The sequence below is a fragment of the Muscardinus avellanarius genome (assembly GCF_963383645.1).
Source record: "Muscardinus avellanarius genome assembly, chromosome: 14".
In the NCBI taxonomy this organism is placed as follows: domain Eukaryota; kingdom Metazoa; phylum Chordata; class Mammalia; order Rodentia; family Gliridae; genus Muscardinus; species Muscardinus avellanarius.
This window is the reverse complement of record NC_137800.1, coordinates 35,624,910-35,638,929: the sequence shown is the minus strand read 5'-3', so window position 1 is coordinate 35,638,929 and position 14,020 is coordinate 35,624,910. Positions and strand designations below refer to the sequence as shown.

Here is a 14,020-nt window from a genome sequence, read left to right as displayed (position 1 = left end):
GAACAGACTGGTCTAGAGCCAAGGGCAAATCAAGAAATATGAAAAGTCACACTTAATCTTCCTTTGGCCCTCCTCTCCCTCCCTCCCTCCCTCCCTCCCTTCCTTTTCTTTTTTCTTTTATTATTATTAATGACTGACCCCTAGGCTATTCTATCTCCAACCTACACCCCTAGCCCTTTCTATTTTTTATTTTGTAACAGGGTCTCCCTAAGTTGCTGAGGCTGTCCTTGAACCTGTGATCCTCCTGTCTCTGCCTCCCAAGTATTGGGATTACAAGCATGCACCACTACACCACACACATTCATCTTAAGACAGGTTAACAACCATAAAAACTGACAAGTACTTACAAAATTTTAAGTGAAATAGGAAAATATGAATTGCTAATGTAACTATGTTGTTTTAAAAGGCAGTACACTTACCAACATGGGTGTTATCTTTAAATGCCACATCATGGAGCTGAAATATTAAATGGCGACTAAACTTTTCATCAGTGCTAGAATCTAAGTTGAAAACATCTTCAGTTGAACAATGAACATTGTATAACTCTTGAAGTTCTTTACAAACATGCTAAAAACACAAATAAAATGTAATTTTCTATAAACACATTGCAAATATCTTTGTACAATAAATTTAACTAGTATTAAAAGAGTAAAAAAATTTACTATCAAAATACTTACAATATAAAAATCTTACCAATGTATTTACAAATTGAAATATATATCATTTTAAAATTATATGTGTTTATGTTTAAAAAGCCACTGGCTCTCAGGTCTAAAGAGGCTTCTTAGAAGTCAACATACATGTTAACCTCATAAAATGACAATAAAAATACCCCTTTGTAAACATCTCTTTAAATATTATCTATGAGTTTAAAAGTCACTAATCCATTTTTTATAGTTTTAACTTTTACAAAGTTTGTCACTCATATCGAGCCCAAATTTGCCTACAAGAATGCAGCTTCTTGGTTAGATGACAATGGTATTGACATCCATCCTGCACTGTATATGGGGCAGGGCCCAAGATTTGGTGTCAGACAGAGCTAACATTGAGTTCTGGGGCTCTATCATTTATCAGCTCTATGACTATGGTGAAATCTAAACTTTAGATTCCTCGACTGCTAAGTGAGAATAATAAAGCACCTAACTTTTGGAGTTTTGAGGAGAAAATAAAATTGATGAGTTAGCAAAGTGCCTGGCACATGCAACTGCTGAAAAAATACTGATTCTGTGGCCTTTAGACAAGCACTTCTCTCAAAGCTTCTGTCGTCTCATTTGCAAACTTAAGCTACTGAGAATGACCATGTGGGAAATGTTTGTAAATGTTTTTGCTAAGCACTTACTTACCTAATAGTTATGCAATGTTGTATTTATTAACATTATTTTGGCATTATTAGAGTACTAGACTGCCCTTCATGATATTCTGAGTTTACTCTTCTTCAGTACATTACCATTTAATTATTATTTTTTTAATTTATTTATTTTTTGCGGGTCTGGGGATGGAACCCAGGGGCATTCGACCTCCAAGCTACAGACTCTGCCCTATTTTTTATTCTTTTATTTTGAAACAGGGTCTCACTGAGTTGCAAAGGACCTCGCTAAGTAGCTGAGGCTGTCCAAGAACCACAATCCTCTGGTCTCAGCCTCCCAAATGCTGGGCTTACAAGCGCATGTCACCATGCCCGGCTACCATTTAATACTTTAAAATAATTTAAATTTATTTCTAAGGTTTCAATGGCTATTTGAAAAATATATATAACTTGATTTTATCTATGGGCATTAGGAAATTCTGTGTGTGTGTGTGGTACTGGAGTTCCTGGAAACCCTCTACCTCTGGGCTACACTCCCAGACCTATTTTATATTTTTATTTGGAAGCAGGATCTCTTAATCCAGCGAGGCTGGCTTCGAACCTGAGTGATCCTCCTGTCTCTGCCTCTCAAATGCGGGGGTCACAAGTGTTTGCCACCATGCCTGGCGCATTAGGAAAATTTTGTATATATGATTCATGGCAGGAGAAAGTTAGCATTTGTGTGTGTGTGTGTGTGTGTGTGTGTGTGTGTGTGTGTGTGTACATGTACTTGGTTTTTTTTTGCGGGTCTGGGATGGAACCCCGGGGCATTCGACCTCCAAACTACACCCCCTGCCCTGTTTTTTATTCTTTATTTTGAAACAGGTTCTCACTAAGTTGCGGAGGGCCTAAGTAGCTGAGGCTGTCTGCAAATAGTGATCCTCCTGTCTCAGCCTCCCGAATGCTGGGATTACAAGTGTGGCCACCACGCCCAGCTCTACATGTACTTTTTCAGAGGTATCTGCACACATTTTTCAAATAAATTTAAAATCAAGCATGTAAAGATCTAACACAATTATCAAATATCTTTTACCAAAACATTTTAATTTGGATAGATTTTAAAAGCTATAAAATTATCACTTACACTTAATCTTAGCTAAAAGGCCAAAAAGTGATAAAAAAATTATCACTTATAAAATTACTATTTAGCTGAGCATTGTGGCACATGCCTGTAATCCTGGTACTTGGGAGGCTGAAATAGAGGATAGCAGGTTTGAGGCCAACCTCTGCAAACTAATGAGACCTTGTTTCAAAATTTAAAAAAAGGGCTAGGTTATATCTTGGAGTAATGCCCTTTGGTTCAATTCCCAGTAACAAAAAATAAAGTAAAAGAAAACAGTTATTTAATTAACATCTAAAGAAAAAATATTAACAAGTGTTAATACCTACTTTAAGATCAAATAATAATACATTTTAATACAACTTCATGCAATACAATCATGATTGTGTGTGTGTGTGTGTGTGTGTGTGTGTGTGTGCGCGTGTGTTGTTGGAAACTGAAACTAGAAATGTTCTACCCCCAAGATATACCCCCTGATCGATTTTATTTTTTATTTGGAAATGGAGTCTTGCTAAGTTGCTAAGTGGCTAACTATATAGCTGAGGCTGGCTTTGAACCTGTGATCCTTCTGTCTCTGCCTCCCAAGTGCTGGTATTACAGGTGTAGGCCACCATTCCCAGTAATTATGACACTAAAAATATAATTATAAGCCGGGCGTGGTGGCGCACGCTTGTAATCCCAGCATTTGGGAGGCTGAGACCGGAGAATCACAGTTCACAGACAGCCTCAGCTACTTAGTGAAGCCCTCTGCAACTCAGTGAGACCCGGTTTGAAAATAAAGAATAAAGCCAGGCGTGGTGGTGCACGCTTGTAATCCCCGCGCTTGGGAGGCAGAGACAGGAGGATCGCGCAGGTTCCAAGCCAGCCACGTGCGCTGGCTTAGGAGACCCTGTTTCCAAACAAAAATGTAAAAATAGGTCTGGGAGTGTAGCCCAGAGGTAGAAGGGCTTCCAGGAACCCCAGTACCACCAAAAAATAAATAAATAAATAAAAAATAGGGTAGGGGCTATAGTTCGGAGGTCAAATGCCCCTGGGTTCTATCCCTAGACCCGCAAAAAAAAAAAATATATATATATATATATATATAATTATAATAAAATTTAACGGTACAAGCCCATAATATTCCTATTTTTAGTTATTTCCGAGTTGACACAGCTAAATTAAAATAAATACAAGAACGATGCTATTTTCTTTTAGATGAAAACAAGATCAACTATATTTTTAGCTGACTTTGGTTTTGCCAAATAACTGTACAGCCTGAGGAAGTATGGGTCTCTTCTAAGTCTTGATTTCCTCATTTATGAAAATACAAGATACAATGATTTCCAAAACTCCTGCCAGTTTAAAAAATAAAATACTGCTGTTTAGTAAAAATTCTCTTGAAGTTTGTCTCAGTACCCAATTTTTTACAGTAAAAATTACTTTATCTGGCTTTTACCTGAACAATTTATAATGGAAATCAGAAAATTAATGTATAATTTGAAAACAGAAACTTCTCAAATTCACATCTTTCTCAAACCTTTTCTTTTACCAGATATAGTCATATTATAAAACACATGGACATAAATTGAACTATCATTTCTTTTCACAGTTTACTCACAGAAGTGCTATTAAAAAATGAAAGTCAAGCTGGGCATGGTGACACACACTTGTAATCTCAGCATTCCAGAGGCTGAGACAGGAGGATCAAGGTTCGTGGACAGCCTCAGCTGCTTAGTGAAACCCTTTGCAAACTCAGTGAGAACCTGTTTCAGAATAAAGAATAAAAAATAGGCCTTGGGATGTTGCTTGGAAAGAAAGAAAGAAAGAAAGAAAGAAAGAAAGAAAGAAAGAAAGAAAGAAAGAAAGAAAGAAAGAAAGAAAGAGAGGGAGGGAAGAAAGGAAGGAAAAGAAAAGATAGACAGGAGGAAGGAAGGAAGGAAGGAAGGCCGGCCAGAAGTGGTGATGTATACTCCAGAACTTGGAAGGTTGAAACAGCAAGACCACAAGTTCAAGGCCAGACTCAGAAATTTAGTGATACCCTTAGCAACTTAGCAAAGGGTATCAAGAAAAAGAAGGAGAAATTCAGATCAGGCCAGATTACTGAATCAATTAATAAGTTCATGAATAGAAATATGTAGGATAAAAACTTGAATCTGTCATTTACCTCTATGAGTAATGCAACCATCTTTTTCCCATCAGCTCCAGGATTGGCAGATTTATTGAATTCCAAATCAAAGTAAAGCTTGCACACAGTATTTTCAGGAATAACTTCATAGCAGTGCAAGAGATTTTTTCTAAATTGAATAATTCAATATCATTAAATTTTTATCTTTTACCTTTTAAATTATGGAGTTGATCTTATATCTAATGTACAGTGTAAACTATGCTTTAATCACATGTAACTATGAAATAACACAATAAAGAGAATGTGCTTACAATAGATTTATGGCTCAACATATCAAGAGTTTTCATCAAACAAGATATAACAATTCAATCATATTCTACAACATGTGTAACCAGAAAACAAGGTCAATCTTAAAATGTTACTTTTCACAAATGATTTTGCTATTGTGTAATATCTCTGTATTTATTTTTGGTGTCATCATGAAACAAATTATTTATTTATTTATTTATTTAATTTATTTATTTTGGTGGTACTGGGGTTCCTGGAAGCCCTTCTATCTCCAGGCTACACTCCCAGACCTATTTTATAATTTTTTTTATTTGGAAACAGGGTCTCTTAAGCCAGCACGGCTGGCTTGGAACCTGCGCTATCCTCCTGTCGCCGCTTCCCAAGCAAGGGGATTACAAGCGTGCGCCACCACACCCGGCATCATGAAACAAATTTAACTTGAGAAAAGAATGTATTTTCTCAAAGTAGGATCCTAGGAGTTGTGGTCTGGATATAAAATGTCCCCCAGAGAAGCTAAAGTGTTAAGCTATGCAGCCAGGTTCAGAGGAAGAGCAGGGCTGAAAGAAATAGATCCTGGGGGCATGGCCCTGGGGATGGCAACTGTTCCTGGCCTCATCCTCCCTCTCCCTCTCCCTCTCCCTCTCCCTCTCCCTCTCCCTCTCCCTCTCTCTCTCTCTCCCTCTCTCTCTCTCTCTCTGTCCTCTCTCCCCACAGTTGAGTAGAGTTCCTCTGTCCTGCCTTGCCCAGGGATTTCTGCTTTGTAGGCAGCCCTCTGGGCTAAACCTCTAAAATTGTGAGCCAAACAAACTTTCCCTACTTTAAGTTGTACCTGTCAGATATTTTGGCCACAGTGACAAAAAAGCTAAATGGAACTCCAGGGTTATATTTTCTTGAAATTCCACGAGCATGCCATGAGAATTTTAAAATTTGTATTTTAATTAGAAAGATAATGTTCTTAAAATTGTTAAAAAATATTCTGAATGACCTGACTTTAATGTTTTCAATGCTCACATTAGTAGTTATATTCTTGTTGGCACTGGAGTAATGACTTTGACATAGGGTAATAAGAATAAATGCTGACTTAAAAATAATAATTTGGGCTGAGTGAAGTTCAGATGACATACTATACAATTAAAAAATTTGTAGTAACTTGACAAAGGAAAAGTGATAGGGGAATTATATCAATACATGACATGAGTAGTTTAGGAATTCAAAACATGTACACACATGTTTTATAAATCAGTACCATATTTACATTGCAAGAAGAGATCTATTTTCGGCAAAACATATGTCACGCTATCTTAAGAATTTTTTTTTGCAGTAATGGGGGATTGAAGCCAGAGGCTTTCTACCTTTGAGCTACACCCTCAGGCCTTTTTGATTTTAAACAGGGTCTCCCTACATTGCTGAAGCTATATTCAAGCCTGCAATCTCCTGTCTCAACTTCCCAAGTACTGAGATTACAGGCATGTACCATCACACCCAGCTTAAGAATTTCAGTTGTCCTCTAACTGGTGTTCCAGGTATATAAATATAAATAAATTTGAAGCTACGTAAACAACATTATAAACAAAGTAATTTAAGTCATAAAGGGTATCCATATTCTTTTGCTCCCCTTTCCATATATTACTTAGGTCTAAGATATGAATTCATCACTCAAATAAAGCAGTATTTCTTTATTAGATAATTAAGAAGGTAAATATTCATTTATGATCATAGCACAACTTAATATTTATTGCAAAAGAGAAACTTCACAAAATTCCCTTTGGATACACAAATATGTATGTGTGTGACTTTTTCCCCTAGTGAGATTGAGTCCTGCTATAACCAGGAACTTCAGAACTCAATTCTATTAGTGAAGGAGTAACTATCATATGGTTAAAAACTGTGAATGCCAAATCAGCCTGAATTAATTTCACCAAACTTATTAGATAAAAGAAATGTCAATTTCACCAAACTTATTAGATAAAAGAAATGTCAATTTCACCAAACTTATTAGATAAAAGAAATGTCACTTTAGGTTAATATATTGTCCTGTTACAAACTACTTACCGGGATTTATAGTAAAACCAAAGTTGAACATAGGTTGTTACAAGGTAAACCCGCTGTCCATCTCCCACTTTGTATTCCAAAGCAAATACATGAACATCCTACATAAAATAAAAAGTAATATTCAAATCACAAAATGCGAATATCACTTTAACTGTAGTTATTAAATGTTCTTAAAGAATATTGCCATATGCATTTCAGAAACTGAAATATGAACATTTATATTACTGAAAACAAGACAGTCCGGGCATGGTGGTGCACACTTGTAATCCTAGCATTCAGGAGGCAGAGGCCAGAGGATTGCGGTTCACAGACAACCTCAGCTACTCAGAGAGGCCCTTCACTACGCAGAGAGGCCCTTCGCAACTCAGTGAGACCTTGTTTCACAAAATAAAAAGACCAAAAAAAAAAAAAAAATAGGGCTGGGAGTGTAGCTTGGAGGTAGAAGGCCTCTGGGTTCCATCTCCAGTATCGCAAAAAGAAAGAAAGAAAGAAAGAAAGAAAGAAAGAAAGAAAGAAGGGAGGGAGGGAGGGAGGGAGGGAGGGAGGGAGGGAGGGAGGGAGGGAGGGAGGGAAAGAAAGAAAGAAAGAAAGAAAGAAAGAAAGAAAGAAAGAAAGAAAGAAAAGAAAAGAAAGAAGCCGGGCGTGGTGGCGCACGCTTGTAATCCCCGCGCTTGGGAGGCAGAGACAGGAGGATCGCGCAAGTTCGAAGCCAGCCACGTGTGCTGGCTTAGGAGACCCTGTTTCCAAATAAAAATGTAAAAATAGGCCTGGGAGTGTAGCCTGGAGGTAGAAGGGCTTCCAGGAACCCCAGTACCACCAAAAAAAAAAAAAAAAAAGAAAGAGAAAGAAAGGAAGAAAGGAAGAAAACAAGAGTCACTACACCTATGCATTCAAATTCTATTTATACTTATTAATCATCCGCATAATACATGTACAAATAGAAACAACTAGAATATCCAGATTAAAAAGAGAAAAAAATTCTTAATTCCATTACCCTCATTTAAACTTCCTATAATTTTATTTCTAAGTTTATAAAATAAATTTATTTTTAAAAATTATCTAAATATTACTATAAATCATTTGATCTAAAAATAGTAAATTCTCTAGTACATATAAAAGTATATTTGGGAATGTGGGGGTTTTTTTGTTGTTATTGCTGGGTGTTGAACCCAGGGCCATTCTACTTCTACCTACACCTCCAACCTATTTTTTATTCCTTTTTTTTTGGTGGTACTGGGGTTCCTGGAAGCCCTTCTACCTCCGGGCTATACTCCCAGACCTATTTTATACTTTTTATTTGGAAACAGGGTCTCTTCAGCCAGGGAAGCTGGCTTAGAACCAGAGCAATCCTCCTGTCTCACCTCCCAAGCCCAGGGATTACAAGCATGCGCCACCACACCCGGCCCTATTTTTTATTCTTTATTTTTGTTTTTGTTTTTTTTATTTTGTTGTTTCTTTTGGCAGTACTAGGGATGGAACCCAGGGACATTCTACCTCCGTGCTACACCCCCAGCCATATTTTTTATTCTTTATTTTGAAACAGGGTCTCACTGAGTTGCAAAGGGCCTCACTAAGCAGCTGAGGCTGGCCACAAACCTGCAATCCTCCTGTCTCAGCCTCCCAAGTACTGGGATTACAAGCGTGTGCCACCATGCCTGGCACCCTTTACCATTTTTAAAAATCCTAGTTTATCAGGCAGGGTGGCACATGCTTGTGATCCCAGCCCTTGGGAAGCTGAGACAGGAGAATCGCAGGTTCATGGGCATCCTCAGCAACTTAGTGAGACCCTGTTTCAAAATAAAGACTCCAACAGGGCTGGGGATATAGCTCAGAGGTAGAATGGCCTGAGTTTAATCTCTAGTACCACAAAAAAATTAAATTAAATAAGTAAAAATGCAAGTTCAAATATATGTCAATATTTTAATTTCTGATACATGAATTAAGTTTGTAAGAAATGAGTAAGAAAAAATTTTCTTGTGTTTTCTAACTATTCTAAAGAGATCTGAGTGAGTCTTTCTATGTTATGGATAATAGGGTCCCTCTCCCAAAACACAGGCATTTTGAGCTTCTACATAGCATCAGTGGTCAGGAATCACAATACATTTAAGTTGGATTCATTTGTGCATTTTAACTTTCATTTATACTTCTTTTATTTCCCACAGTGCTCAATAAAGGACGTACAATATACATCTTTTATTTGATATATTAATTTTTTTTAGCATCACGGTCTTCACAAATTTAGAATGTTTCAAGCATTTGTTTCTCGTGTTGACTATATGGCCACCCTTCCTCCAAACATAGTTACATTTAAATGTCATTTCATAGCCGGGCGTGGTGGTGCACGCTTGTAATCCCCGCGCTTGGGAGGCTGAGACAGGAGGATCGCACGGGTTCGAAGCCAGCTTCAGCTACTTAGTGAGGCTCTCAGCAACTTGGTGAGACCCTGTTTCCAAATAAAATATGAAAAAGGTCTGGGAGTATAGCCAGGAGGTAGAAAGCCTCTGGGTTCCACCCCCAGTACCACCAAAAAAAAAAAAAAAAGTCATTTCATATTTTTTAAACCAATTGGGACTAAGTGTATGATTCTTTATATCACTAATGTCAATTAAATGGTTAATGATTTGAAGGGATATTTTTCCAGCTTCATGTGATTTTAAGATTGCCACTAAATTCTATTGATAAAGAACATGGTCTGAAATGAGAACAAAGATATTTTGTTACAGTTGCTCAAAAAAAAAAAAGAGGATAAGGCAATTACCTCTTTACAACTCTTAACGAAATTAAATGCTTCATTTTGTCGATGAAATAGCTTCCAAATGGAGGGTGGTTCTTCTGGCTTAGATAATCTTGGTCTATACACCGAGGACAGTGGCTTCCTCTCATAGTAAGATGCTCGTTCTTCAATTTGTCTCAATTTTGCTTCCCATTTTCCCGTCATTGGTTCAGAAGCATGAGAAGAATAAATCTTCCTGTGTAAGATTCAATTACTAACCAAACAAACAAAAGGCCATTAGTTTCTTTGTTTGGAATATATTGTGTTTGGTAAAATTGCAAAACTCATTTCCTGACATATATGACTTTGTTTGCTTTATATTTTATCTTGTCCATGAAGTTCACCATCAACCAAAACCAGGGCTGGTTATCAGAAATCCTTAGATCCAACTCTTCCATCTAACAGTGCTATGACCATAAAAAGGTTAACAAAGCTCCCTGAACTTTGGTTTAATCAACTGCATAATAAGAACCAATATCATCTTGAATACTTTATGCAGTACCTTGAGGATAAATGTGATAAGACATATAAAAATGTCTTATAAATTATGAAGCCTCATGTCTCATGCTTTCTGTATCATTATGACCTGTATTATAACCATCTTACTGCATCAACTGCCACCTACCTGGCTCAGCTGGTGCTACCCTGACCATCACTTTTCTGCTATTCTTTCTTAAGGTAGACTTCACTTCTAAGGACCAACCTGCAGCTTTCAGTTCCCTTTTCCTCTGTTCTTCTCTCTTCTCCATATAACTTTTAGTAAGGACAATAACTCTCTCTTAAGCATAACTTTACTTAAATATCATTATAAACATTTTATTGACAATTTTTCCAGCAAGATGCCATCTAAGCTCACTCCATACTGATTCTGGACTTAAGTAAGGCCAGGGTCACACTGACAAGTGTGAAACAGGCAGAGACTTAATAGGTGTTTTTGCATCAGCTTTGGCTATCCCGGAGTTCTGCCCTGAGACTGCCCTGCCATAACTCTAGCCTCACACAGGATGAAAGGCCACAAGAACCAAGGCCACCCAGCCCACAGCACGGCTGTCAGATATGTGAGCTAGGCCACTTCAGATCACCCCGCTATCATCTGAGCTCAATGCATGAGTTGCCCCAGTGAGTCCAGGACAGACTTTCCGAACTGTCCACTCATCCTGGAGAACTGTAACAAAAATAAAATTGCTGAGTTTTAAGCTGGTAAGTCTGGGGCTAGTTTTTACAGAGAAACATATAACTTATACAATTTATCTTCATTAATATTATTAATTTCACAATTTATCCATGTAGAAAAAAAGATATATTGGTTTTAAGTGAAACAATAATATATACTAGGTATTGAGGGTAAACTCCTATTTACTCCTGGCAATGTTTTTGTCAGAAAACATTGAATTGTGGCAGAAAACTATAAAAACACAAGCTTGTTGGCAAATGATCCAATATCCTAAAAGACTAAAAGAAAAGAGGAATATTATGATCTTTTAGGAAAAAGTCTTATTATCAAGGTTTCAAATTTGACACCAACCAGATAGAACTAAATGAGATTATTTTCACCCCAACTCCACCTAGTCTACATGAAAATTATAAACATAAACCAAGAAAACCTAATTCTATAGGTATAGCCAGGCATGGTGGCACATGCTTATAATCCCAGTACTTGGGAGGCTGAGACCAGAGGATCACAAGTTTGAGGCCAGCTTCAGCAACTTAGTGACACCCTCTGCAACCTAGTGAGACCTTATTTCAAAATAAAAATAAAATAGGGCTGGAGGTATATCTCAGAGGCAGAATGCCTCTGGGTTCAATCCCCAGTGCCACAAAAAATCAAAATAACAGTAATAATAATAATTCTAGAGGTATCAATATAAATTGCATAACAGATATATGTAGTTAAAAAATTACTTCACTGGACTGAGGAAATTGGCAATTAAAAAAAACAGCTTTAACTTGTCTTGTCCATACAAAGTGCTATGGTTCTAAGTCTGGTGTTGTGGCACATGCCTGAAATCCCAACTACTTGAAAATCGGAAGCAGAGCCGGGCGTGGTGGTGCACGCAGAGACAGGAGGATCGCACAGGTGCGAAGCCGGCCGTGCTGGCTTAAGAGACCTTGTTTCCAAATAAAAAAGTATAAAATAGGTCTGGGAGTGTAGCCCGGAGGTAGAAGGGCTTCCAGAAACCCCAGTACCACAAAAGAAAGAAAGAAAGAAACAAGAAAGAAAAGAGAGAAAGAAAGAAAAGAAAGAAAAGAGAGAAAGAAAGAAAGAAATCAGAGGCAGAAGGATCAAAAACTCAAGGCCACCCTGGGCAATTTGTAAGATCACATCTCAAAAATACAAAAAAGGAGATACAATATAGCTCAGTATGAAACTGCCTAGCATTATGAGGCCCTGGGTTTAATCCCTAGCAACACACACACACACACACACACACACACACACACACACACACACTGCACTGCTATAGTTCCTTAGTTTCTAAGTATTCAATTTACTTTAATCTGCTTCATATCCAGATAAAAATCTACTATACTCAGAGAAACCTAAGAAATTGATTTTATTCTATAAAATTTGTAACTTTCAACTAAGTCCACTGATTGCTTATGAAGAAATAAACATAGAATGCAATTATACCTAAATCATAGTATCTAACCAATAACCGACTAGGAATAATCATGTGAATAATCAAACATCATAACACTGAAATATTTTTATGATTTTTCTTTTTGCAATACTGAGGATTGAACACAGGTCTGCCTGCATCCTAGGCAAATGCTTTTATCACTGAGCTACATCCCAACTCTTTTATTTATCTATTTATTTGTTTACTTTTAAGACAGGATCTCACTAAGTTGCCCCAGCTAGCCTCAAACTTGCAATCCTCCTGCCTCAGCCTCCCAAGTAGCTAGAATTACAAGCATGAGTCACAATGTACCTGATCTGAAATCTTATCAGTAATTTATTATTATTATTATTATTATTATTATTATGTAAAAATCCCAATATGGCCATGGGAGTATGTCATCATGAAAATCACAGAGTACAATGGGAAAACCAGTTGAAGACACACTCGTCTGGGAAAACCATAAGCATCAAGAATGGAAAAAAAAAATCAGTATATATTCTGTCCTCCAATTCTTTGAACAGCTTAAAAATTTTAACAGCTGGAATAAGGATCAGAAGACAACTAGAACTTGGACTATTTAAGTAGGAGGGTTAAATGACAAAAGCAAAGGAACTGGAGAGGAGGAAGGCATCCGACATTCTGGTTTGGGACTATCATATTCCTCATCCCTACCCTCTGGGGGAATATATTACCACATCAGAAATGCTTTTAAATCCTGGTGGGGAAAGAGTACTGCTGTTCTTTTATATAATTATATATTGGAGCTGCTTTTCACCCAGATATCCAAATTATTTGAGGTAATAGTTTCCAAGTTCTAGTGGAAAGTAATTGTATTTTAGAAGAGTTAGCTTATGGAGCTCCATTATTTATTTCTTAATACTGTACAAGAATATTTAACCACATTTGATGCCAATTTTACAACTAAAGGTGGTGGTTAAGCTAGAAAAAAGGATGGGTTAGTTATCTCAGAGTAATAGTAGAAGGGGCAATGAGGATAAAAATGGAGAGATGGCTCAAATCTCAATAACTCTGGCTTCCCTAGGTTTATGCCCAGACTTGCCCAGCTATGACTCTGTGGCCTGGCTCCCAGGAGTAGCTGGGCCAGGGGGACACATGTTTCATATTCTCTGGCTTCTAGAAACCTTGCCATGGTTTTCCCTAGCCCAGATCTCCCAGTCTTTTTATTTCTAATCACCGATCAACCCTATTCCCTGATTTCAACTTCTCCCTCTCCTCTGGGATTATATTCATCAGTATTTTGTGTTTCCTGGCAATATTCTAGTTGTAATATTTAATAATATTCTGGTGTTTTCTTAAAATTATCCCTTTCTGGCCCCTTTTAATGCACTTATTGTATTTCTCTCATTGCTTAAGTATTCATCCTAAAATATGTGATTAAAATTCACTTACAGAATTGTTATAACTTCTACTAGGCATGGTGGCGCACACTTGAAATTCCAGTACTTGAGAAGCTGAGACAAGAGAATTGCAGTTCTTGGGCAGCCTCAGCTACTTAGTGAAACCTTGTTTCAAAATAAAGAATTAAAAAAATAATTTAATTAATTAACTTCTTGGATAATATAACATCTTAAGAAATTGAACATAATTTCACATACACACACACACACACACACACACACACACACACACTTCAGTCACTTTGTCTCTCTATGCTTGAAGAGAAGCCACACATATTTAAATTTTCCAAAAGCCTATCCCATGGGATAAGAAACTTTATGGCCATAGAGGATCCTTTTCCACTTTGTCTTTT

The 14,020-nt window shown here is 37.2% G+C and overlaps 1 protein-coding gene across 5 annotated transcripts in view; it reads right to left on the bottom strand.

Moving 5' to 3' along the window:
- The window catches only part of PRIMPOL (primase and DNA directed polymerase), a gene marked incomplete at both ends in the record, with an annotated part of 31,996 nt that extends 22,206 nt beyond the window's left edge, over window positions 1–9,790 (bottom strand). For 4 of the 5 annotated variants that reach the window (XM_080709807.1, XM_080709808.1, XM_080709809.1 and 1 more), the window contains 4 exons: window positions 420–567; window positions 4,552–4,681; window positions 6,853–6,950; window positions 9,611–9,790. In XM_080709807.1, the coding sequence (XP_080565933.1) occupies window positions 420–567; window positions 4,552–4,681; window positions 6,853–6,950; window positions 9,611–9,790 (556 nt within the window). Of the gene's footprint in view, window positions 1–419; window positions 568–4,551; window positions 4,682–6,852; window positions 6,951–9,610 lie in introns of those variants that run through there. The other variant, XM_080709811.1, reaches the window with a different exon arrangement.
- Between the last annotated feature and the right edge of the window lie 4,230 nt (window positions 9,791–14,020).